Raw genomic sequence first — 26,934 nt, 5'->3', positions numbered from 1 at the left:
TACCCATTGTAATGAAGCCAAAGTACATTTGAAATAATTGCATATTCTTCTCATATGTTGCACCCCATGTCTATTCTTTTTCATTTTTAATGGGGCAGGGACCTGTCAAACCTGTTCTTTGTAAATCACCATGTATAGAGATGGTGAGATTGATTGATTGATCTGTCAGGGATGCTTTATTTGTGATTCTTGGATTGCTTCACATCTCCCTTGCTAGCATACAATCGTATGCATGCTTACTTAAAAGTAAATCTTGCAGAGTTCATCGGGGTTCATTTCTAGTAAGTAGGCTTACAATTGTAGTCCAATACTGCTACTGCCTTGAAAATAGGCAATTTGCTGTGTATGCAACCTACAGGTTGGAGGAGCCTACACAGTCTGATGGTTTCCTTCCACTGGGCTGCTTTGCTTCCAAGGCTATGCCAAGATGTTAAACGTTCCTCCTACCCAGACACACCGACTCTAACGAAGAGGGGGGTGGCCTACTTAAAAGCGGACACCCCAGAGCTACATTTCCGCTGAAACAATTGTTCAAGACAGATTTGCATTACCTTTGCATGTGCTAAAAGCTGTTCCTAGGCTCTTCTCCAGCTCCCAGGTCGCATCTGGAGGACTTTGCCATACAAGTTTTCAATAATGCACGAATAAAAACAACACATCCTCCAGGACTGTTTTATATCAGCAGTCTGGTAAAGCTTGCAATTTGGAAACTAGTCTGCCTCCAACGGACTTTGGAACACAGGTGCACTCTTAGCTTTGAAAATAATGGGTTGCCTGCCAACACCAACAGCACTATGTCAACAAAAAAGGATGTTAATCATAAAGCTGCATTGGCAGCGCTAAAAAAACAACAACAACCCTCCCAAAGCCGTAAGCATCCCAAAAGGGGCTGGGACTCAGTCTGGCTATGCTTACATGGTTGGAGTGAGCCGATTTGAAAGATGCATTAGGCTAAGACAATCAAAAGGAAGTAGGAACATGGGAGGCTGCTTTCAGACCCTTGGACCATTTGGCTCAAATGTAGCATAATCTACACTCATTGCCAGCAGTGGTTTCAGGCAAGAGTCTCCAAACCCCACCTGGAGGTGCCAGAGGACGGAACCTGGAACCTGCTGCTTTGCAGGGAAGGCGCTCTGCCGCTCAGTATGGCCTTTACAGTGTAGTATGCTACAGAAGTTCCTATATAACATGCAGAGTCAACCATAAGGCTACCCTGCCCCAATATATATGGTCAATGCAAAACCAATTTTCTGACACAGAATTGTGGCAGGGCTCTGTGACTCAGTGGTTTTCCTTTTATTCAGCTGCCAAATAAGAAAAAGTAGTTTGGGCCAACATGAGTCGATTCAGAACTCGCCAATCCCAGTTTGTCAGGCCAGTCCAAAAGACAGGAGTACCCAGGGTGTGTCTATCCTGTGTGTGGCCCCTCCTCTCCCTCCCAGCGAGAGGAATGGAGAGCCAGCAGCTCCCCTGATCAGGTCATTTAAGCACACATGGCATTTTACAGCTCTCACCCCTAGAGATTATTAATTTCCATTTTGCTGGTGGGAGAGATGAGGCACAGATGATTTCCCAAGGCCGTCCATTGAGGATTTGAACCCGTCTTGCAGGAACACACACAAACACAACATGGTCCATTGGGTAAACACCCTCTCGCTGTTATGTGGTCATGGCAGGAACCGTGGCTCTGAGCTGGATACGAAGACTGCATATATGTAAATGAAAAGGGCACCGATACAGAGGACCTGCAGCAATATGTGGTAACGTGGAACACTTCTGTTCAGGGTTCTAGCAAGCCAGTTACCCCATCTGCCAGGATACTCCATTCTATTCCACCCATCCCACCTCACTCAACAGTTTCGCATATTGTAGTCACCAGGGATAGACAAATCTGCCATTTTCAGGTCTCTCAGTTTTTTATTTTTCCTATCTTCAGTTTTCCACATCAATTTCTTTTTTAAAAAATCATGAAAATTTCTCAACAATTTAATGTGAATTTCTCCTAATAAACACTTAAAAGCAACAAGTGCATTTAGAAGATTAAAACCATGGTGAAGACCCATTTATCCAGCTGGGAAAGGCTGCTGGAACAAAAATACCTTTGACTCTTTCCAGGAAGTGCGGATAATGAGTGTGTGTTGTATCTTGAGGGGAAAGCTATTCCATACGACAGCAGCAGCCGCACTAAAAGCCCTGCTCAGAGTTTCTGCAGAGCGGGCTTCTGAGATCTTTGGAACTTGCAAGAGAAACTCTCCTGCAGACTGCAGCCACCTTCTGGGTGTATAAGGGATAAGGCAGTCTCTCAGGTAAGCTGGTCCCAAGCTGTACAGGAACTTTTAAGTCAGTATCAACACCTTGAGCTTGGCTCGTTAGCAAACTGACAGCGATGCAAACCCCGTAAACAAGGCAAATATGCCCCAACAAGCAACCAAGTCACAGCGTTCTGCACCAGCAGAAGTGCCAGATCAATCCCGAGGTAGAGCACACTGTAATGTCAGTATATTTAGGATACATAATGTTTAAACTACTGTGGTGAAGCTGGGGTTGCCTTTGTTCATGTGGTTTCAGATCTCCTGAGACATCCACGAGAGCTAGAAATTTTTTTCCCTCAGAAGCTGGTGAGGATGGCATGCTTTGTGTAACCTAGAAGTATTTTAAGAAAGTGATCGTACTGCATCAAAGCCGGGCATACAGGCTCTTAGTCCTTTCTGAGCCAACCACTTCTGTGTTCCCAAACACAGGGCAGGCGGGGAGAAGTCCCACACTTTATGAAGAAATTGCACAATTCGCAAGTAAGTCGCCAATTAGCTGCCCACACAAGTAACCTTTTGTGTTCCTGAAGCCGACTTTCCCTACAATGGAGCCACTTGTAAAGCCAAACGCTCAAGTCTCAGCTGCAAGAAGAAGGGGGGGGGGCAGGAAATCCCCAAGCAAACCATGAATTGCAGCCAAAGCGAAACATATTTCAGGGCAGACAGAAACATCCTTCTTTGTAGCAAGAAAAAACCCCCAAACCTACAACTTTATTGGTACTGATTTCCAAATGCTGAGGATTGCACAGAACAAGAGACATATGATAATAAATGGAAGGAGGTGGGGGAGAAACTCCAGATGTTTTGGACTACCACCTCATCAGCCCCAGCCCAAACATGAGGACAGGACTAGTCTCGGAAAGGCTGCTGTAGGGGAACGGCTTAGGAGGCAATCTATTTGAGAGTTCTCTTGCACAAGTCCTGCTGAAGCGGAACGGCGCTGAGCCCTGTTGTTCTGGAATGAGGCCCTCTGCTCAAAGGGCTCATTTGAAGGCGTTGATCAAGGGGACCCCCCGCGCAGGGAGCTCCTGGTGCAGCTGGCGGAAGAGCATGGCACACTGGTTCCTCTCCTGGGCCTTGCCAAGGCTGTGGAAGAGCCTGGCCTGCAGATAAAGGACATCCCGGAGCTGCTCCTTACAGTCCACCTTGGCAAAATAGGTTTTGGCTTCGTTGAGGTTCAGGATAGCTGACTCCAGAGCTGTCGAAAAAGAGCAAAGTTTTTCTTCTCCTGCTTAAACATTTGTCTGTTTCATAAAATCCATATATTGCCCAGCTGTTAAAAAAAACAAACCCTCAAAGATTAAACAGTGAAATATATTAAAATACAGTTGATTTAATAGATTATAAAGGCAGCTGCCTATCTGGGCCTTCAGGATTCTGCCTGAACCAAGCCTCCACCAGCCACGCCTCTCCTTGGCCCTGCTCTGTCCCCTTCCCATATCACTTCCCTGGCTGGACTGTGTCCCTGGGCGGAGGACAGAGGGTGGTGTGTGTACCCAAGGGATGCCTTTGAAGGCCTGTGCCTCTTGGGCTGAGTCCTCCCACCCGCAATATATTGTTCCACTCGCATGCCTATGGAATAGAGATGGGGAGGTGCATGGATAATTCTTACCTTCCGCCTTCTTCTGGGGAGGGTAGGAGGCAGCAGAGGCGACCTGGCACTTGGCCACCAGGAAGATGGCGGCTCCCTTGTCCAGCACTGCCCCGTGAGCCAGGATGGGCTCAATCGCCATGTGCAAAATGCTCAGCGCTTGCTCGGGAATGCCAAGGATTAGCTGGAAGGGAAGCGGGAGCCCCCAAATGTTAGGCAGAGATCATCACCTGCTGGTTTAGATTTTGCTTTGCTGAATTAGGTATTGTGTAGAAGTTAAAACGGGGTTTGGGGAACTTGTGACACTCCCAGGTGTGAGTGCACTACAATTCCCACTATCCCCAATGGCTGGCTGCGCTGGCCGGGACTGATGGGATTTGGAGTCCCAACTGCAGATTATGTTGGTGAACGGCTATTTAGATCTCACATCCCAAGGTCATTCACGAAGCCCAAGTACAGGAGAATGAAATAAATGCCTATTATCCCCCCTTTTATTATAATTATTATAGATTTATATACATAAAAATATATATTTATTTACAGATAAAAATAAGAACCCCTGAAAACATAAATAGAGCAATCATCTTAAAACAATTAAACACTGATAAATGTATTAAACTTATATGGTAAGTTTTACCATTCCTTTTTGTGCATCGAATTTTAAACTGCAAGCCTCTTGGGGCGAGGGGCTGTCCCCTTACGGCACACTGATAGAACTGCATAAAGGAGCAGGAAGAACAAAGCAGGTACTGCTTGTGCCAAAGATACCTGGGAGAAAGCCAAGTTGAGGATGGTTTCAGAGGCCAAGTACTGGAGGCGGTATTCCTGGGACAGAGCCAGTGCCTGAAGCAGGACGGGCAGAGCTATTGTGTGGCACAGAGACCTCCAGTAGAGCTCAGCAATGGACAGGAGGACACTAAGTAATGCAGGGGGGAGCAAGGAAAGAAATACAACAGTGTGCGTAAGTAGAGGAGTGGGAAAACCCAACTCTTAGGAACGTAGGAAGCTACTGCCTATCAAGTCAGACCACTGGTCCCAATTCTCAAGTATGGCAGCAATGGCTCTTCAGGGTTTCATAGAGCCACAGAATTTTAGAGTTGGAAGGGGCCAAAGGGTCATAATAATAATAATAACATTTATACCCCGCCCATCTGGCTAGGTTTCCCCAGCCACTCTGGGCTGCTTCCAACACAATATTAAATACAATAATGAATCAAACGTTAAAAGCTTCCCTAAACAGGGCTGCCTTCAGATGTTGTCTAAAAGTCTGGTAGTTGTTGTTCTCTTTGACATCTGGTGGAAGGGTGTTCCACAGGGCGGGTGCCACCACCAAGAAGGCTCTCTGCCTAGTTCCCTGTAACTTCGCTTCTCGCAGTGAGGGAACTGCCAGAAGGCCCTCGGCGCTGGACCTCAGTGTCCGGGTAGAACAATGGGGGTGGAGACGCTCCTTCAGCTATACTGGACCGAGGCTGTTTAGGGCTTGAAAGGTCAGCACCAACACTTTGAATTGTGCTTGGAAACATACTGGAGTCCAACCCGCTATAATACAGGAGATGCAGTCAAAGAATTCCCGACAGATAGCCCATCCAACCTCTGCTTAAAAACCTCCAATGAAAGAGAGTCTACAAATTCCAAGGTAGTCCATTCCACTATCAAACAGCTCCTACCAGCAGAAAGTTCTTCCTGAGGTTCAGTTGGAGCTTGAAGCCATTGGTTTGGATCCCACCCTCTGGAGAAGGAGAAAACAAGCCTGCTCCATCCCCCACGTGACAGCCCTTCAGATATCACCTCTCCTCTTCTCCAGGCTAAACATACCCAATTCCCTCAACCGTTCTTCATAAGGCTTGGATTCCAGACCCTGGACCATCCTGGTCACCCTCCTTTACATACCTTCCAGCTTCTCAGCTGGGAACTGGACACAGGACTCCAGGCTGGGTCTGACCAAGGCAGGATAGAACGGTGCTATTAGTTCCCTTGATCTAGACCAGTGCTTCACAAACCTGGTCCAGCCAGCTAGGGATGATGGGAGTTGTAGTCCAACAACAGCTGGGGACCCACATTTGAGAAGCACTGGTCTAGACACTATACTTTCAGAGAGGAGACATACCTATTCCTACCTAGGGGTGCTGGGAACGGAATCCGGGACCTTCTGCCTACAAAGCAGGTGCTTTACTACTGAGCCACAGGCCCTGCCCAGCACTTGAAGCTGGTATTATAGCCCCAGCCCTTCTTGCAGGAAACGGAGAGAATAAAACAGAGGAAGCAGTGTGAAAGGAAGCACACTACAAGATATCTGAAGTGATTTACAACCAGAATTAAAAAAAATGCACAAGCATTTTATTCTTATTTTTAAAATAAATAAATACAATAAATATAAAGTCTGAAGTGATTTACAAGCAGAGTAAATAAACAATAAAAATAAAAATACACGAGCATGTTTATAATGTAATCAAAATACTGGTGCTGCCCAAATGCCAGGAAAGCAAGAGATTATTTGTTAGTGCTGAAATGAGGGCTGCCCTGATACCAGGTGGGCCTCCCTGGGGAGAGCATTCTGCATGCGGGGAGCTGCTACAGGAAAGCCCTGTGAGCTTCCCCCAGGCCCACCCAAGAGGCCCAGCAGGACCCCCAGCCTCACCCCATGGCTGCAGGGCTCTTAGAAGGCTCCCAGGGAAACTCGCCTTGGGAGCAACAGGCAGCTCAATGCTTACCTGATCACCATCTCAGTGTTCTTAATTTTCTGGCAGTGAATCAAGAGCTTCTGCAGGAGTTTGTGCGCCTCAGACATTTGATTCTGCGCTTTAAGCAGGATGGCTTTTCTGGAAGACAGAATCCCAGCAGCCCCAAAATGGAGTCTGAAGCATGTCCAATTTGCAGCGATTTCAAGTGCTCAAAATCTCTTCCCTCAAAATCAAAGGGATGTCAAAGTGCTTATTTTTGGCTGGATCAAGCGTAAGATTTTATTTACATGTATCCCACATTTTTGGGCCTTACAGCCACCAACCACTAAAAACAATAAAGAAATAAATTCCTCATGTTCTTTTAAAAATATCTGGGAATTTAAATTTCTGTGATTTAATTTATGTTTAAAATTTTGTATATTGTTTGTTTTTTTATCACAGTAAGCAGCCTTTTATCATAGTAAGCAGCTTTGAGACCTAGATGATGAAAAGCAGGATATAATTTTTCAAAATAAAATACCGACTTCTAATAGTTTAATTCAAAGAATGGATTGCAATGAAGCGTCAATAGTTTCTGATTCAACCCTAATGCAGGGGCTCCAAAACTGTGGTCTGCAAGTTTCATTCAGGTAGTCCATGGTGTGTCCATATTATATATTCATGGTGGTTTTTAATTGCATTTTAATTGCTTTTTATTTTTTATTTATTTTATTTATTAAATTTATATATTGCCTTTCATCCAAGGATGAGTTTACAGTATGAAAACACAAAAATTCATAACATAATAACAAACAAACAGAAACCCCCTCTCCCACCAACGCATCTGAAAGGTCATAGAACTCAGCAAGGCAAAAGTCACCTCGCCATGGCAAGAGCCAAGTGGCATCGGGCAACAGACTTTTCAGAAAGGGGGCGTTAGAAATTGTTTGCTTTCCCTCTGTTTATGGGCTCACGGGTGGCATCCTGCCCTAACCAGAGCATTCACACTGCGGGCGCAGAGCAGCATGGTATGCAGAATGCAGCTTGCTCAGATGCTGCGGAGGGAGGGGGGCACGCAGAGGGGCAGGAAGGCCCAGGCCCAATCTCTGGCATTGGGGGGCAAGCGAGGAAAGACTGCCTGAGCTCCAGAAGAGCTGCTGCCAGCCAGAGAAGACAATACTTGGCTAGGTAGACAAATAGTAGAACTTGCTCCATCTAGCTTAGTCATACATACACTGACTGGCAGCAGCTCTCCAGGGTTTCCCACAGGCGTCTTGTGCAACTTCACCTGGAGACGCCAGGGATTGAACCTGGAACATTTTGCTCACAGAGTAGGTGGTCTGCCACAGATCTGTGGCCTTGCCTATAGGGAATAAGGAAGCATCCCAGTTATGTTTCTCTCTCTTCTTAAAAGAAGCAAGTTTTTCCAAGCTCCTAGGGCTGTACGATGGGTAGTGAAACATCCAGCACTGGCAGTCCATGCACTCAATGGCTGAGGGCCAATGAGGCTTTTCCCAACTCATGCGGCAAAGCATTACTAATGCATGTACAAAACGTCTTGTGTATATTTTTTATTTTTATTTTCTACAGTGTAACAGTGGGAAAAGCTAGCACAAGTAGAAAGAAAGAAAGAGGAATACAATGCCTTATCCCACAGGCATTTTAATCCCATGTTAATGCTAATCCCTTTTCAAGGGGACATCAGAAGAGGCCCTTGTTCCTGCAGGTGTGTGATCTCTTACCTGTAAACCCCCTCAATGCTATTCAGGGCTGTAATCCCAGCCACCAGGGAGCCAGCAACATGGTACTTGCCATCGTTCATAGCTCTGTCAAACTGGATCTTCTGCTCAAACAGCATCCACAGCTGGACAAGAACATTTCCGGATCAGGTTAAAAAGAAACAGGACAGGAGTCTTACTTAGACACACACCTCATAAATATATGACATGCCAACTTCATATAGGTATATATTTTACAGAGGTACTAACATTTCAGGTTCTGCTTTCTTTGGCCTGACACAAATCAAAGGGTGCTGTAGCCAAGATGGCCATGACAGAACCCAGAGGATGGGGTGCTTGCTTTAGCAGACTGGGTCAGGTATTCTTATCCTCCAGGATGCAGTTGTCTGGCGTAACCGGTGTCACGTCCATGCACCATGAATCCTTCCCGATATTCCTGGATCAGGTGACATCTCTTTTTCCAGTTCACTCATCCCTGCAGTCCCCTCCCTGTCCATTTACTGAAGGGAGTCTTTCGTCCAAGTCCTTTGCTTAACCATGTGCTGCATGGAAAAGGACTTCCTCTTGCCTGCCCTGAATCTCATGCCAATCACCTTCCTTGGAGGACCAAGGAGAGGAGGAGGAGAAAAACGTTTCCTTCTTCACACCATGCATAATGGCATCACTTGCCGCCTTCTCTCTAAACCAGGGCAGAGGAACCTGTGGCTCCTCCAGATGTTGCTGGATTGCACCTCCCACCTTCCCTGAGCGCTGGCCGTGCTGGCAGGGGCTGGAGGGAGATGGGAGCCCAACAGCATCAGAGAGGCACCATGTTAGCCTTTTTTCATCAGGTGAGCTGCTCCAGATCCCTGGTCACATTTTGGGTAGGGTTTTACTTTTCACCTTTTCCATCCGTCTTTCCCCAGCTGTACATTAACCTTTTTGAGATGTGGGAACCAGAACTGTTCTCACTCAAGTCTGCAGAGAGCTTCCTCCAGGTGAAGCATGGGAATTTAAGAGGTTAAGAAGCCCCCCCCCCCCACCAATCCTGGACACAGCACTGTTCAGAAATGCTACCCAAAGCAAGCTGAGAGTGCTTCTTCTTCTTCATCCCTATGTCATAAAAAAGGCAAGTCTCTGCTCCCAAGGAGCTTACAGTCCAAACATTGGGCCTCACCTGTGCATGCTGACTGTTGGGAGGAAATCTCTCTTTCAGGTGCTTCAGTATTTCAGAGGCTGCTGTAAAATAGCCCTGAAACAAACATACACAGAAAGACAAGACTGAAGTAAATGTTCAAGAAATTGGTTCTCAAAATAGAAACCTTGATGTCTATAGGAACTCCAAGAAAAATATAAGATTTGGGGAACAATCCTGCTAAGGCTAAGTGCCTTTAAGTCACATTGATTTCAACAGAAGTGAGAACTCTCTCACTGAAAGAGCCCTAACAGAACTTGCCTTTGACTGGACTCAGTGCTTGACTATTTATTTGATTTCTTTTTTATTTCCTAACTTGCCTTTTTGCCATGGTACACAAAGGAGTTTACAAGAAAAATAGAAAATATAAAATGCCCCAAAATGAAACAGCCTGAAAATAAATAACTGATTAACACACCATTAACTGATTTGAAGAACAGGTTTTTTTCCTTTCCTTTTCTTTTCATAGTATGGCCTACTTTGTCAGATGCAGAAATAGAAAACTTAAAATGGTTTTACCCAAGCAAGAGCTGTAGAACCTTCTGGGACCTGGGACCTATTCTCCATTAGACTCACTTTTTCAGGTGGAACCCCCAAAGCACATCATGGCTATACTTGGGCAGTCATGGAAAGCTATCAAACATACGACACTTGCATGAGTATCCAACCACAGAGTTCACTTGACAAGGGGACTCCACAATGGGCAAGTGTCATCAATTTGCTGACGCCTAGGTGGTGGTCTGATGGGAGCTGCTCTTTCCCAGAATGGGAAACCGAGAACCCAGCCACATCTTGGAAGTGGGCACCATCCACTGGTGTCCTGCATGGACTGTGCAACAGCTGAATTGATTGGTGGGTGGGATAGTAGTGCCACAAGGAGAAAAAGCAACCCTACTGGATGAGGTGGGAAGGGGGTGGGGGCCTAGGGATAATTGAAAAGGTCTCGAAGTCTGACAGACAAGGGAGGTAAGCAAGCATGCTCACAGCAGATTCAGACGATACCCTGAATATATATTATTAGACATTATCTTAGGGCTACCATACGTCCTGACAACATTTGCGCTCAACAACTTTCGGGGTGTCCTGGTTTTTACTTTTTGAAATATGACAGCCCTACAGTATCTATACTTATAGCAGCCCCCATTCACCAATTGGCCCTAGGGTGGATTACAAGGCCATCACAACTAAAATCAAAACAAGACTTTTACTAAAATTGTAATACAGTCATACCTTGGGCTACAGACGCTTCGGGTTGCACGATTCCGGGTTGCGCACCGCGCCGAACCCAGAAGTACCGGAATGGGTAACTTCCGGGTTTCGGCGCTTGTGCATGCGCAAAAGTGCTAAATCACTCTTTGCGCATAAGCGCCGAATCGCAACCCGCGCGTGCACAGACACAGCGCTGCGGGTTGCGGACGTGCTTCACGCATGGATCACGTTCGCAACCCAAGCGTCCACTGTATTAAAAACCACAGATCGAAGCAATAACAGTATTAACAGAAAAGCAAAAGGCTGGGGAAAAAAACTGAGCAGTGAGGAGAAGCCCAGGGGGTGACAGATAATTCCTAGGTCTCTGAGCCTTTTAGAACCAAAGTGCTGCTTCAGGGGAAGAGTGACCTCTCCCTCCAGCCTCCAGGAAGAAAAAGAACTGCCAGTTATAGAGCAAATACTGCGTGGAACCAGAGCATGCAGTCACACACACACACACACACACCACCCACCTGCTCCGCGTGTAGTTCTGCCAGGTGGCACAGCACCACAGCAAACGATTCGGTGTTGTTCTGCTGCACACCCACGTTCACGGCCTCCAGGCTGTTCATGCTCAGCAGCATCTGGGCCTGTTGGAGGGCCATGGTGCTAAGGCAAGAGGAAGATTTGAGCGCTGAAGGATGCTAACCACAGACCCAGCACCTCAGGCTATGTGCAGAAGCATCTCATGTACTTTGCAGTAAAAAATAAAATAAAATCCTTTGCCAGCAACATTAAAAAAAAAATTTTTTTTTGCATGTTCCCTTTTTATTTTATTTTATTTTTGCAGAGCTTATTTCAGTTCTGCTGGTTGTGGGGATGACAGAGAAACTTTGTAGGGCAATGAATCCTAGCTTCTAACAGCTGGAGATCTTCTCCAGCATTCCCTCAAACTGCTGAGGTTTAGTAGGGACAAGTGAGATCTGCAACAGAATGTTGCAGCATGGGGTGCTGCTGCTCAGTGATTTTGGATACTCCATCCCTCCCACCCAGGCCTAATTAGTCAGCATTCCATCGCCACTGAGCATGCTCAGTTCTTTGGGACTTCCCTGTAGGTTCACTGCATCTTCTTCTGGCAAAGTCAAGTTGTACATATACTGAATACAATAAGTTGGATTGAGCTGTTTTTTGGCTTCTCCCACCTGAAGCTGTTTCCCCCCTGGAGTGTGTGGGCCTGCTGTGCAGCCCTGGTGCGACCTATGGCAAGAGGGAGACATCATGCAACAGGGAGCAGATGAAACCTCTGGGGCCGCCAACTGTATTCAGATTTTTGGTACTTCTGCAGCTGATGGGGTTCTGCCAAGCCTGCTGGTCAATCTTCCCCGCGCATGAGTGGTGCCCCAATGGTTACATATGCAGCAGCACTCACAGCTTGAACACTGGAAATAGAAGGAATGGTTGCCCACAAGCTTCCGGGGTTTTAGAATTTTTATTTTTGCACCCACCCATTTTAGAAACTTTTGTTTTTAACTGACAGCAGAGATTACCAGGAAGCCTAAGTCTGTGGCCAATACCACATTCAGCAGCCTTTCCACATTCCTGCAGAATCAGGGCACGCGGCAGGCGGGCGCAGGCAGATGAATAAGGGTCTGCTCTACCTGCGACCATACAGTCTCCAAATGGCCGTCTTCTGAGCAATGCTGATGTCAATGAGTTCGGACAAGCTGTGTTTCCAGTGCAAGAGGTCGGAGTCCTTTAAGGCGCCCATTAGTTTGTTGGCAGTCTTCCCCGCAAAAGCTCTTTGCTGAACCAAGGACTGGATCCCCAGGGAAGCTAAATACTAGGAGAAAGGAACAAAATAAACAAAGTCACAGGATTTGAAAAGGGAAGCAATTAGTCAACGAGAGCCCCAAGCAAACGACAAGAGCCAAGCTCGCAGGGCCAGAGTTTGGAGAAGGGATGCAGCTCAGCAGCAGAGTGCCTGCAGGAAGTCCCAGGTTTAGTCCCTGGCATCTCCAAGGACAAGGTGTGTTTGGGGGAGCAACTGCAAAGAGGGTGCTTTTGGGTGTGTCACCCCAGTTACAGAACCTTCTCCCAGGGAGGGCTGCAGCCAAGCATCTAATGTATTTTTTAAAAAGGGAAATCTGCTGTGATTGCCCTTTACAATTGTAAAAACTGAAGTTTTGCTTATTGCTAACAGCACTTAACACATTTAATCCAAGGGCTGTGTAAAACGGTTATAATGACAAAGGAATGGATAAATAAGGGTGGGAGAGACATACTGGCAATCCGAAATAGACGGCTTTCTTCACAGAGTGCTCCAAGAGCACACAGCTGTCCGACCTTTTCTGCTCCAAGATGTACAGCCAGCTCTGGAAAGTGAAGAGTTAAGGGGGGAATGAATGTTGCATAATAGTTTAAATCAGTCTTCCATAACTTGGTACCTTCTAGAGGCTTAGGAGTACAGCATGTGCTGGCTGGAGCCAACGGGAGATGTGGTCCAAAACATTAGAAGGACACCAGCTTGGGGAAGGCTGGTCCACAGACACAATAGAGGAGCAGTAGATTCTCCTCTTTTATAGATGCCTGCAAACAGCCTTTCAGGAGTCAAGCATGCCAAAAGTGAGCCTCACATTAAGAATGGATGCCAGTGGACCACAAATCAATGGGACCCACAGAGTTATGGTCATAGGTTTTGACAGTGGTTGATGCTGCTTCTGATGTTTCACAGCTTTAAAGTTTTTATTCTGCCATTGAGGCAGGAATCTTCTCTCTCAAATTGGTGCCATTAAAGGGGAAGGAAAACCTATAGAAGCCAAGGCATTTACCAGTAAAGATTAAACTCCTACAAGCATTTAAGCTCCCAGTGCAGTATTCAAATTGTTAAGGAATACAGATTAAGCAAAAGAATGCTTTTACACAGCCATACTTGTTACGGCCAGAGCCAGCTGGAGGCAAAGAATCAGCTTTTAAAACCTAACAAATCAATTGTTTTCTTCGTTTCCTTTTTTAAACTAGATGAAACATGGGCTGGATGGAAACAACAGATCACAATTTTAAGCCGTTTAGTAAAACCAGCCAAGATTTTTGCAGACCTGCAGCCTGTCCGATCCTCAGAGTTTATGGCAAATAGGAACAGCATCTGTGAAGGCACCAGTAATGGAAAGGAAGTGAGCAATAGTTCTGTCACACCAGCTGAAAGCTTCCATCATCTTACCAGGCAATGCTGCAGGCAGACGTGGTCATTGGACTCCTGAGCGATCCGGATAGCTTCCTGAAGGGCGAGCTCAGCCTGCTGGCTACAGTCAAAGGAAACACAGAGGTAGCCAAGAATCTCTTCATGCAGACTCATCCAACAACGAGATGTTACAGGCAGGGAGGTGAAAAAACCCAGGGATCTGTTAGGAGCAGGGCCTGGAACTGTCAGGGGCCAAAAAGATCATATCCCATTGTTGATTCCCCACCCCGCCCTGTGGACTTCAGGGTTAGCAATAAGTAGAATCTTGATGCTAAGAGCTGGGGGCGAAGCACTTCTGATCCACAGTACACTCTGGGACCTTTGCACGGAAATGCAACCACAGTGCAAGGGGTCAGCTCCGGAAGGCAGAAGCAGAGTGGTAGCAACAGCAGCTGGGAAAATAGGCCAAGGGACCGGCTGGATATGTCTGTGTGGAGATCAGCATAAAGAGAGAGAAGACAATCCCTCTTCCCCCACTGGCACGCTGAGGTCCTCTCTTCCCCCTCCTTGGCTCATTGAAAAAGTGTCTGGCTCTCAAGTCTTGCTGGGGGGCTCAGGGGGTGAGTTGTGCATCGTGTTTTAGAGAAACGTTCAGTCTCAGTTGATTCATTTTCAGCACAGCAAGGAAATGAACAAGTGAGTGAGATAACCACTTCCTTTGTGTTAAAAACGTTTAATCCATTACTGGAATGACAAAGTTCAGGAAACATCCTTGATCAAAGCAATCCCGTCAGCTGCTGTTTATTTGTATAACCACATTTCATATCAATTTTTTTGATATTATTGAATGAAACTCAGTGAGTCTGGGTTGTATCCAGCTAGGCCATGCTCACTGTGGACCCACAGAAATCAACGGAGTCAAGTCAAAGTCTATTCATTCAATGGGCCCACTCAAAGGCTGACTTCACTGAACAAATCATGTTATTCATGTTTCCCTCCATTAAAATGCTGGTGATGACTTTCTTTCCAATTTCCTATTACTATTTTATTCTTTACCATCATCTTATCACTACAATTTTTAGTTTATTTTGTTTTATTGTTTGCAGTTACCATTACCACTAAGGAAGGGAACTATAAGAGCTTACCATATTGCATACCTGACCTCCCCGGAACCCCCTTGTGCAAACATCCTTACCTTCTGAAGGTGGCATGCTGAGAGGGCCTTCTTCCCCTCCCCCCAAAAGGCAGAGAGCTTTTAAGTGCTCCGCGTTGCTTACCAGGCAAGTGCTGCTCAGCAAAGGGGCTCTGGGATGCCCTTGCGAGATCTTGTGGGACCATCTTGAGTTCACATGAGATCTCTCAGAGGGAAAACAGCAATGTGGTAGATGGGGGGAGAAGATCTCATGCCAATTTGTGCAGCAGGAGGAACACAAAGCAACTCACTAGTGACCAAAGCGGCAGTGCAGCGCAGCCAAGTTGAGAGCTGCGTATCTCAGGCTCCGCCCGCAGCCTTCATCGCCGTTGCTTTTGCTTTCTGCGCCGGTGAGAATCAAGCGGTCAAAGTAGTGAAGGAGACTGTGTGTTGAACTGAAGACATCTTGGACCCGAAGGCCATTCAAGTAGCTTAAATAATGCTGGAATTGAAAGCAGCAGCAAACAGCAGCTTGTGAGTGATCAGAGGCAACTGCAATGGCCACATTGAACACAGATTTAGCGCACAGTAATTTGGTGAAAGGTTGTGAGGTCACCCAATGATAAATCTAGGGGCCATGAGGACAAGAATCTGGTGGGCTAATTTCAAAGCACAGTACTTTCCACTTCCCTTATCACTGCGGTCCCCAACCATGTGCTCCTCTTTTTCCTGCCCATTCCCTCTTTCTCAATTTCCCACCCCCTCCTTCTTTCAGCATTCTGTACCAATTCCCATTGCTTTCCCAGGTGCCCTACCTTTCCTAGCTGCTAATTTGTTGACACATTCTTCTTTTCTGTATGCCCTCCTTTAGAAACGAGGCACCTCAACCAACGACAGCTATGCTGTCTGACCTGCCTAGTAGCTCAGCCAATGATGGTCAGAGATGTCACTAAAACTGTTACCAGTGCTACCAACACCAAACTGCTGAGTGTGCTACAGTACAGATTACACCAGACTGCCTAGGTGGGGGGAAAACAAACCAAACTTACCGCTTCAGCAAAATCTGGATTAAATTTTAACAAGCTGTTCAACTCCTTTTGCAAAGATGCTGGAGAGAGAGCTTTGGTCTCATCATTTTTCAATAAAGATGCCTGGAATTAAATTAAAAACCTGTCACTTGAGCAACCAGACAAAGACAAGCATGAATTTGCTGGGATTAAAAACCATTTAATTTTATTATCACCACAGCAACAGAATCCCTTCCATATCAGGAAGAAAAAGGTGGTTGACAGCATGTTTACAAATTGCCATGGAGAGATTTAGCCAAAGCTTCATTAGGCTACACTCAAAAGAGAGGCTCTTGCTAATTTGATTACGAGAGATGAAAAGCAGGCTTAAGGGATTCAAGCAAGAATGACTCTCAAACATACCTTTCATTCTAGCATCCAGATGTCAATGCAACTGAACTCAAAGGCTGTGATCCAAAGCCCTTTGAAATTGTCAATCACATCAACAATATATTTTACTTTAAAAACCGTTTCAGAACTCCAACAGAGTGAATAGGTATTAGGGTGTGAGGAAACAGGACAGACCTCACATGGCATTTTAAAGACACTAAGAATGGAGCATGCAAATGTGTCTGGGGATAACCAGGTGCCACCATGGAAAAGCCCCCCTCCCCAGAAGCCACACCTTTAGCTCACCTGATGGGCAGGTTTAAGAATAACTATTAACAAACCTGTTGAGAGAGGAAGTATTCTGCTTGCTTCTGTGACAGTGGGCCATTGCAAGATATTTCTTCCTCCCTTGAGACAGAGCAAAAGACCCACTGTGAAATTCCTTCAGAATTCTAGGCCTGCTAATAATTACAAGACCACCTTACCCCAAGGCTACCAAAGAGGCTGAAATGGCTTTTCTCTATGCTCAGCCTATTGAATCATAAATGAAGAAGTCCTGGGGGTCAAACACTACTTCTGGCCAGAACCACTCATTCACTCATTTTCAGCTCCTCATTTGCAATATGGGTGTAATATCGACAACCTCCATGTCTTCCCAGGGTTGTTGTAAAAAAGATTGAGATAATATGCCTTAAGGAGTGGGGGGAGGTGGAAAATGAGCTCAGAGATACAGCACGTGTTGTACGAGGAAGATCCTACATTCAATTCCTGGCATTTTCTGTTAGAAGGATCTAGTCACAGATGGTGGGAGAGACCTTTTCTCAAGATTCTGGATGGATTTGCTGTGCCAATTAATGGTTCCTCATTATCTTGGAAAAAAGGGACAAGTGAGGTGCCACAGGTTCTGTCCTGGGCCTGTTGCTGTCCAATATCCTTATAAACGACTTGGAGGAAGGAACTGAAGGGATGCTCATCAAATGTGCAGATAACACAAAGCTGGGAGGGGTAGCTAATGCCACAGAAGACAGAATTGGGATTCAAGATGGCTTTAGCAGAGTGGAGAACTCGGCCCAAACTAACAAAATGCATTTCAATTAGGACAATGTAAGGTTCTACACTTGGGCAGGAAGAACCAGCTACACAAATATAAGATGGGTGATATCTGGCCTACCAGTAGTACCTGTGAAAAGGATCTAGGGGTCTTAGTAGACCACAAGCTTCACGTGAGTCAACAGTGTGATGCAGCAGCAAAAAGGGCTAATGCTGTTCTAGGTTGCATTAACTGAAGTCAAGTCTAATGTTCTAATCAAGGGAAATTATAGTCATGCTCTATTTTCCCTTGGTCAGACCACAGCTGGAGTACTGTGTCCAGTTCTGGGCGCCACAATTTAAGAAGAGTATGGACAAGCTACAATATGTGCAGAGGAGGGCAACCAAGGTGATCAAGGGTCTAGAAACCTAGCCTAATGAGGAACAGTTGAAGGAATTGGGTATGTTTAGAATCATAGAACAGAATCATAGAGTTGGAAGAGACCACAAGGGCCATCGAGTCCAACCCCCTGCCAAGCAGAAAACACCATCAGAGCACTCCTGACATATGGTTGTCAAGCCTCTGCTTAAAGACCTCCAAAGAAGGAGACTCCACCACACTCCTTGGCAGCAAATTCCACTGTCGAACAACTCTTACTGTCAGGAAGTTCCTCCTAATGTTTAGATGGAATCTTCTTTCTTGTAGTTTGGAACCATTGCTCCGTGTCCGCTTCTCTGGAGCAGCAGAAAACAACCACCTTTCTCCCTCCTCTATGTGACATCCTTTTATATATTTGAACATGGCTATCATATCACCCCTTAACCTGCTCTTCTCCAGGCTAAACATGCCCAGCTCCCTTAGCCATTCCTCATAAGGCATCGTTTCCAGGCCTTTGACCATTTTGGTTGCCCTCCTCTGGACACGTTCCAGTTTGTCAGTATCCTTCTTGAACTGTGGTGCCCAGAACTGGACACAGTACTCCAGGTGAGGTCTGACCAGAGCAGAATACAGTGGCACTATTACTTCCCTTGATCTAGATGCTATACTCCTATTGATGCAGCCCAGAGATTGATGCAGCCCAGAGTTTAGTCTGAGATGAGATATGATAGCCATCTTCAAATATCTAAAGGGCTATCACATGGAGCATGCAGCAAGCTTGTTTTCTTCCACTCTGGAGGCTACGGCCCGAACAAGTTACAAGAAAGAAGATTCCAACTAAACACCAGGAAGAACTTTCTGACAGTAAGAGCTGTTTGACAGTGGAACAGACTCCCATGAGATGCGGCTGACTCTCCCTCCTTGGAGATTTGAAAGCAGGGATTGGATGGCCATTTGTCATGTATGATTTAGTTGAAATTCCTGCACTGCAGGCGGTTGGACTAGATGACCCTCAGAATCCCTTTCAACTCTACAGTCCTATGATTCATATGGCTGTGCTGGCAGCAGCTGATGAGATCTGTAGCCTAAGACATCTGGGAGGACACCAAGCTGACAAAAGCTGCTGGAAGGGTTTATTTATCAAAGCAGGGCAGAGACAAGTTTTAGGAACAAATCTTAGAAGCCTACCTGAGAGGCCCATCAAATTCATCTTTCTCCATCTTCCCTTCCAGCTCCCCACAGTGGGTCAGTTCCATCTCAGTCTCGTCTCCTCCACTTTTCTTCTCATCATTTTGGAAGTACTGCTGGAGAGCCGTGTAAAGCTTGTACACTTGGCTGAATGAGAGCTTGTTGTACGCCAGGATCATGTGGCGCAGGAACAAGCCTACAGAGAGAGGGGGAGGGATCTGTTTCTTGGAGTGTATAGGAGTGTATTAAGATGTCTTGATCTCCCTCAAATCCTGCAGTACCCACTCACACCACTATGGGGAGCCAGTCCTTATAACCAAGATAAGTGTACTCCACGCTAAAAAATAAAAATAAATCACATGCCCAAATAAACTCTAATTTTGCACTCTGGATGAATGATGCAACTTAAGCAAAGCAAATCCATCTTGTTTTGCATAGCTTGTTCTGGTCATGAATAGTGCTTAGGAGCTCGGTGGCTCACTTAACGTGCAACTCCAATCACTAGAAACCATATTCAACCATACCACTGGCTTCTGAGATTTTAACTAACATTTCCCATCCACTTTTCTGTATATCTTCACAGGCGTAAGGATCAGAAACTAGTACAGACTCAACTCATAGAGAACTGAATTCTTTGCTCTCCAGTTTTCCTTTACCCCCACAGACTTTCAGCAAATGTATAAACCCACCCATTCCTTTCTGACCTCTCTGCTAGCCAGTCCTTTTATAGAAGAGTTTCCCTAAGACAGTAAAGAATTCTCAGATCTCCTCATCTCAAACCAAAAGGCTTCTTTTTCCTCTTTCTCCCTCACACACTGTTTCCTCCATGGTCTCCACTAGTGAAAACATAAATGAAAGGCTGCTTCTCACCTGACAAAAATTGGCACACTGAAGTCACTAATCAAAACCATGTTTTGTGCAACGCGCAGGTATTGAGAAACTGCACCTTGCTGGAGTTTTAAAAAACTTATCACTGCAAAATATCATCAGATGTGATAAGCTACACATATGACTCTGTGTAATGTTAGAAACAGCTTTACCTTGAAAATAGGAGGAAAGTGAGAGAAGCCCTGCTTTCTTTCCCCTGCCCAGGAAGAAGAGGGGAGCACTGTGGGCCCAGGACTCTGGCAGCCCCTAAGGATAAAGAGAGGCTCTCCAAGGTTTTTATATAATAAATGATACAGTACCTACAACGCTGGTTTTGTGAACTTCTGGTTCTGTTCCACTGAATGCCTCCGAAAGATCATCAAAGAATTGTTCCATATCTTTCAACTCCCCTCCTGCCATTAGCTTTATTCTGCAAGTGATGCCACCACACAGAGAGTCAGATCATGTCCATCCAGCCCAGTTCTGCCTACTCACTTTGGCTGAAGCTCTCCAGGAGTCTCAGGCACAGGCCCTTCCCATCACTTGCTACCTGATCATCTCAACGGGACATGTCCTGAACTGAACCTGGGACCTTCTGCATGCAAACCACATGATAGTCCACCAAGCTATTGTCCTCTCCCCAAAGAATAATGTGGGGAAAGGGGCGGGGGGCAGCATTCATTTAGAAACTGGCATTAAAATTAGATCAATCTGGAATTTCATTACCATTATTATTATTATTATTATTTTAAGAATTATGTGCCAAAGAACAGGGCCAGAAACAGACTCGGTTAAAAACAACCAGTTCAACAATCTGTATAATTTTCTGTGTATACAGAGCACTTGGACGAGGATACTAAAATACTAGAAATGACACCATTCCATCATGCTACTCTGTTAGTTTTTTGGGGGATTTATAGGTAGACATGTTCTCCACACCTTTAAACTCTATAAGCAAGCATTTGCAAAGAGAGCTTTAGGTTGTTGTTTTTTTAAAGTAAATGACTTTAAAAAACAAACAAACTAGATGTTATACAAATCTGTAGCCAGGATCCAAAGAACTACATAATTAACTCTATTATTAGAACTTTTTAAACAGTATTCTGAAAGTGAGTGACTTCCAAAACAATTTGTGATATGACATGACGGCAGTGATGTCTGTTTTCCCAAGACCATCCCACAGAACATGTGCCCACCAGAACCCTCAGAGGAGCTATTTAGCTCCTCAACAATATGTCATTTTCTCCCAACAGTTGCCAAAATAAATTTTATAAGTCAATGTTCTAATCCTTATTTTCATTTGCCCAAGGGTAGATCATTCTGGGGGAGGGAGATTTCAGCTGGAACATATGTGGTGTGACTCCCCTCCCATAAGGCTTTTCTATAAAGGTTATACAAAGTCCTATATAAACAAATGCAACTGCTTCAAATTTTTAAAGAACAGGATATAAGCGATGTCTGGAGTGAGCTAAACCCATCATACATATTCATAGTGAGTTCTAAATTCCAAGTGCCTAATCTGATGTAGCCAAAGAAGAACCATTCTTGCGTTAATTAGTATTTATTGTTGTGTATTAATCGCCTTCTAAAAATGTCCCAGTTCAATGTAGAAAATATAACAAAAACATTTAAAAACAACAGATTACTTTAAATATAATACAAAATTAGTACATATGGCAGAGACCTATTCATTCAACTGGGACAGCTTGAGAGAGTGGAAGGCTGTCAGGGCTTGCCAGGGCTTGCCCTTGGCCCTTTAAGTAGGCCTTCACTCCAGACCAACAGGCAATGGCTCCTGAGGAGACCACAACTGGACATTGTCTGGAGACTCCAGCTGTGGAAGGAGGTAGGAGCACTTTCCATTAGCTGTCTGGTGGAAGAGAGGGATCCCTATCTCGGTGCCTTACGCAGAATGAAGGTGGGGCGGGGTAGAAAAAGCCTTAGAGAAAAGGATGAACATCCAGGAGGGAATAGGCTGGATGCCTAAACAAGGCGCTTCTACAGAGACTGGATATGGTTCTTGCTTCCCCACTGGAAGCTTTCTTCAGGCTGGGCCTAGACAGAGCCCCCTGTCAAACACCTGGAGGGGCATAGAAGCCCTCAATTTCAGCCTGCCAAGAGTATTGCGGCAGAATAAACCTGCCCCCTCCCTGTTGGAGGAGAGCCTCCCCTGGAACCCTTAGGCAGCTCTAAGATCTGACTAGCTGGGATTTAGGACTGACTCCTGAACGAAATGAACTAGGAAAGGGAGAGGGAGGCTTGGACACTCTGAAGAAAGAACTACAGTGGTACCTCGGATTATGAACTTAATTCATTCCAGAGGTCCATTCTTAACCTGAAACCGTTCTTAACCTGAGGCAAGCTTTCACTAATGGGGCCTCCCACTGCCGCCAGCGCGCAATTTCCGTTCTCACCCTGGGGCAAAGTTTGCAATCCGAGGTACTACTTCCGGGTCAGCAGAGTATGTAACCCGAAGTGTTTGTAACCCAAAGCATTTGTAACCCGAGGTACCACTGTACACTCAAGCAGACCCCTGGAAGAAGAGGCATCATCAAGCTTGGGGAAACCCCTCCCACCCATGGTTTGCAGAAGTACACCTGCACATGATGGGGGATGGGAGGGGGGAACCCTAAGGTGGGGGGAACTAAAAAGCAGTCCAATGAGGTTTGAGCATGCTGAGTGGCCATGCAATATTGCCTATTAAGGGCAGGGAGAGAGGGAAAGACAGGAAAACTGGGCTGGAGAATTGATAGAATAGAGTTTCCTGGAAAATGGCTTTGTTGGCTTACTGCATATTGAACCAGAACATTCTGCACTGCCCTTTGGTTTGCCCACTTGTTTAAGCAGCCACATTAAAAGTCACTAAACCTACTACTACGTCAATTTATCATGTCCTTAACTACATACATGTTTAATTCTGCTTGAAAAGTATTTAAGGTTAAGAACTCTCATCTCAATTATGCTTATGGAAAGAACAAATGAACTTACCTTATTTGAACAGAACTCGCTAAGTGTGGGCAGCATTCTTCAATAGCCTTAATCAAGCGAGACAGTGTCATATCAGGTCCCTAAATAAATCACACGGAGAAACACAAAATAGTTAACAGTAATTTCTAAATGAATACAAAAGTAAACTGTACCAGCCCCAACACCTATAGCCATCTATACTACTACAGGAAAGAATGTGCCCAACTTTGCTTGTTGCACTTGCACTACAAGAATTCCCAAGCTGGGTAATGAAGGAAAGAAAAATAACAAATAGCTCCCTATGCATCCGAAGAACCCTACTGAAACTCCACCTTCCTTGCAGCTATGAAGGTGCAGCAGCCCTGTCTTCTTCACCTGGACACTCTGGCACTGCCATCAAAGGCAGTCCTACTCCCAATGCCCATTCACTGTATCTCCAGTGAAACATAAGAAGAGAAGAGCACTGCCAGAGCTAAACAAAGGAAAACCCTGACACCTCTCGTGAAACCTAACCTACCTCACAGTGGTGTTGCGAGGGAGAGAGAACCATGCACACCACCTTGAGCTCCTTGGAAGATGAAGGTCAATGCAAACAAATAACAAACCAGTTACAGATGGGTAGCCGTGTTGGTCTGCCATAGTCAAAACAAAATAAAAAAATTCCTTCCAGTAGCACCTTAAAGACCAACTAAGTTAGTTCTAGGTATGAGCTTTCGTGTGCATGCACACTTCTTCAGATACACACTTCTGAAGAATCTGAAGAAGAACAGTATCTGAAGAAGTGTGCATGCACACGAAAGCTCAGACCTAGAACTAACTTAGTTGGTCTTTAAGGTGCTACTGGAAGGAATTCAAATAACAAACCATAAGCTTTCGCCGACGCCAGTCCGCACGGGCGTGAATCTGATGCCCCCGTGTATGCAGGTGTGGGGGGGAGAATAAGCGGCGAGGAGAGAGGGGAATTAAGTGCATGAGGGACAGAGCTGAACCCGCGTCCGGCAGCGTGGCCCCCCCGCCCCCCCTCCCGCCCCACCTGCAGCAGAGGCAGCAGCAGCCGGTTGAGGCGCCGCCTCTCGAGCAGGCTGAGGTGCGGCCCGGCCCGGCCCAGCTCGCCGATCAGCACCAGCAGCGCCATCTTGTAGGGAGTGACCCAGTCCTTGGTGCCGAAGACGTTGGCGTGCACCACCCCGTTGGTCATCATGGGGTTGAAGTACAGGCTCTCGTGCACGCTGGCCATAGCGCCGCACGCACGCACGGGCGCTGCGCAAACGCCGCCGTCACCCCGGCAACCGCGCCCTCCTCCCCACCCGCCCCGGCGCCGAAAGCCAACCAGGAGCCAATCAGAGCGCGGCTCCAGTACGGCGTACTTCTGGGTTGAAGTGGAAACGCGGGGCGCGAAGTGAAAGGTTCCGCGTGGGTTTGGTTCCGTGTCGGGGGGGGGGGAGGAAAGGTATGTAAGTAAATATAAAACCATAGCAGGGCTGTTCTGGCTTGGTCATTTACACAAAATGGAAGAGCTAGCCGCTAGGCAAACCCACATTTATACCCGCTCAGCTGCCAAATGTGTTTGTGGCATCACAGTCAACCCACAGACAATGGCAGCAGCTGGGGAGGCATCACCATCACACCCTCAGCCCCCACAATGGGGGGGGGCGCAGCTCAGCAGCCAAAACACCCTTTAAGTGTTGCATCTTAAAGCGCAACCTGAATAAAATATGGCCTGCTGTGCTCCAGAGGTATTATAACAACAACAACAACAACAACAACATGCCTCCATCTGACTAGCTTGCCCCAGCCACTCTGGGCAGCTTCCGACAAATTATAAAACCACAGTAAAATACTGTATTAGCATCAGCTTCTTAGCTTTAGAGTAAGAAAACCAAGCATATAAGCATTGCCATTCCTCAGCCGAGTTGTATCTGAGGCATTGCAATGAGCAGTAAAGGTAAAGTTATAGATAGGTAGCCGTGTTGGTCTGCCATAGTCAAAACAAAATAAAAAAATTCCTTCCAGTAACACCTTAAAGACCAACTAAGTTAGTTCTAGGTCTGAGCTTTCGTGTGCATGCACACGAAAGCTCATACCTAGAACTTAGTTGGCCTTTAACGTGCTACTGGAAGGAATTTTTTTATTTTCAGTAAAGGTAAAGGTAAAGACCCCGAGCTGGCCACAGTGATCCATGTGATGGTCACCTCCAGGCTTGACTACTGTAATTTGCTCTACGCGGGGCTGCCCTTGACACTGTCCCGGAAACTCTAGCGGGTGCAGAATACTGCAGCGAGGCTTCTCACGGGGTCTCTGCCATGGGAGCATATTCATCCAGTGCTTTTCCAGCAGCATTGGGTCCCGGTGGAGTACAGGTTCAGATTTAAGGTGCTGGTTTTGACTTTTAAAGCCCATCACGGCCTAGGACGCTCATACCTACGGGACCACCTCTCCTGGTATGCCTCACGGAGGACCTTAAGGTCCATATATAGCAACAGCCTAGAGGTCCCAGGCCCTAAGGAAGTTAGATTAGCCTCAACCAGAGCCAGGGCCTTTTCAACACTGGCTCCGGCCTGGTGGAATGCTCTTTCTCTTGAGACCAGGGCCCAGCAGGATCTGATCGCTTTCCGCAGGGCCTGTAAGACAGAGTGGTTCCACCTGGCCTTTGGCTCAGAATCAGTTTGATTCCCTCCCCCTCTTTCTTTTTCCTTTCTCCTCCTACGAAGAGATTGCTCCCTTATTGCTTTTATGTTGTATCTTAATCTTTTAAATTGTATTTTAATCAACTTGTTTTTATTATTGGTTGTTAGCCGCCATGAGCCCAGTCTTGGCTGGGGAGGGTGGGGTATAAATAAAAATTATTATTATTATTATTATTATTATTATTATTATTATTATTAAACCCTTGACCATTGGGTCCAGTCGTGACCGACTCTGGGGTTGCGGTACTCTTCTCGCTTTATTGGCTGAGGTAGCCGGTGTACAGCTTCTGGGTCATGTGGCCAGCTTGACCAAGCCGCTTCTGGCAAACCAGAGCAGTGCACGGAAATGCCGCTTACCTTCCCGCTGGAGCAGGACCTATTTATCTACTTGCACTTTGACATGCTTTCAAACTGCTAGGTTGGCAGGAGCAGGGACCGAACAACGGAAGCTCACCCCTTTGCAGGGATTCGAACCGCAGACCTTCTGATTGGGAAGTCCTAGGCTCTGTGGTTTAACCCATAGCGCCACCCGCGTCCCGCAATGAGTAGTACAGCATAGCTAAAAGGGTATTTAGGAAGAGAGTAAAGCCAATGAACTGTGTGTGCAGAAAGCACAAAGTCTAGCAGGGGCCTGTCATGGAGAAAGTGTAGGATTGGGTTGCCAGCATCGAGTTCTGTCCAGCACTGCCTCACAAACTTGCTGCTGTCTCTGGTGCAAGGCAGTGAGAAGCTGCCCTTGCATTTATGTAACTGTGTGTTAACTGGCTTTAAAGGGCTTTTACAAATACTTGTGGTACAGTGTCCTTTTTTTACATCCCACATTATAAAAGAAGTGTGCTCTTCTTGTGGCACTGAGGAGGCCAAGATTGTTAAATTTGGTGAGGGATGTCTGGAGCCGGTGAGGTTTTCCCCAAGTCCAGCCTTCAAACTCATGAAGAGAACCGCAGGACGTCCCTATTTACATTGGAGAAATGAACGTGAAATCCTGGCAGCAAACAATGGACAAGGCTGTGGCCGTCCCTGAGAGAAGGAGCTTTGAAGGAAGACTGCAGGCGGACATCTGCTGCATTGCAAGTGATGGGGCAGTGGGGAGAGAGAAGAAAATGAGGGAGGAAACATTAGGCCACATTAGGCCACATTAGAAGTGCTATGAAGACGCTTTGAACAGGAATGGCTTCCCCTCAGGGATTCCGGGAACTGTGGGTTGTTAAGGGGACAGAGAGTTGTTAGGCGGGTTAGGCTTAGGGTTAGGAGTAGGGGTAGGGGTAGGGTTGAGCTGGGGTAGGGTTAGGGTTCCCTTCTTGTCAGGGAACTCTGGGAATTGTAGCTCTGGTTAAGAGTTAAGGGTTAGCATTAGAGTTAGAATTAGCGTCAGGGGTAGGGGTAGAGGTAGGGTTCCCTTCTGCCAGGGAACTTTGGGAATTACAGCTCTGGTTAAGGGTTAGA

General features: G+C 46.2%; 2 protein-coding genes across 3 annotated transcripts in view; both read right to left on the bottom strand.

The window, feature by feature from the left end:
* The window catches only part of CAMKK2 (calcium/calmodulin dependent protein kinase kinase 2), a 52,771-nt gene extending 52,065 nt beyond the window's left edge, over positions 1–706 (bottom strand). Inside the window, exon 1 of the mRNA XM_081842257.1 lies at positions 552–706. The gene's annotated coding sequence lies outside the window, so the exon portion shown is untranslated. The remainder of the gene's footprint in view (positions 1–551) is intronic.
* A 2,280-nt stretch (positions 707–2,986) lies between these two features.
* Positions 2,987–24,073, bottom strand: ANAPC5 (anaphase promoting complex subunit 5). 2 transcript variants are annotated; one of them, XM_081842249.1, is made up of 17 exons: positions 23,835–24,072; positions 22,823–22,902; positions 20,155–20,264; positions 18,968–19,163; positions 16,713–16,779; positions 16,024–16,125; positions 15,286–15,476; positions 13,882–13,963; positions 12,947–13,036; positions 12,323–12,504; positions 11,198–11,333; positions 9,459–9,533; positions 8,306–8,427; positions 6,615–6,722; positions 4,672–4,819; positions 3,925–4,087; positions 2,987–3,510 (listed from the first exon to the last, which is right to left on the bottom strand). In XM_081842249.1, the coding sequence occupies exons 1-17, from the start codon at positions 24,036–24,038 to the stop codon at positions 3,296–3,298; spliced, it is 2,271 nt and encodes a 756-aa protein (XP_081698375.1). In that variant the 5' UTR covers positions 24,039–24,072; the 3' UTR covers positions 2,987–3,295. The 2 variants fall into 2 exon arrangements, with proteins under 2 accessions (XP_081698375.1, XP_081698376.1); XM_081842250.1 differs by lacking the exon at positions 3,925–4,087 and having other exon boundaries at positions 3,349–3,510; positions 23,835–24,073.
* Between the last annotated feature and the right edge of the window lie 2,861 nt (positions 24,074–26,934).

The sequence above is a fragment of the Podarcis erhardii genome (assembly GCF_964252035.2).
Source record: "Podarcis erhardii genome assembly, chromosome: 15".
In the NCBI taxonomy this organism is placed as follows: domain Eukaryota; kingdom Metazoa; phylum Chordata; class Lepidosauria; order Squamata; family Lacertidae; genus Podarcis; species Podarcis erhardii.
This window is presented reverse-complemented; position numbering and strand designations above follow the sequence as displayed.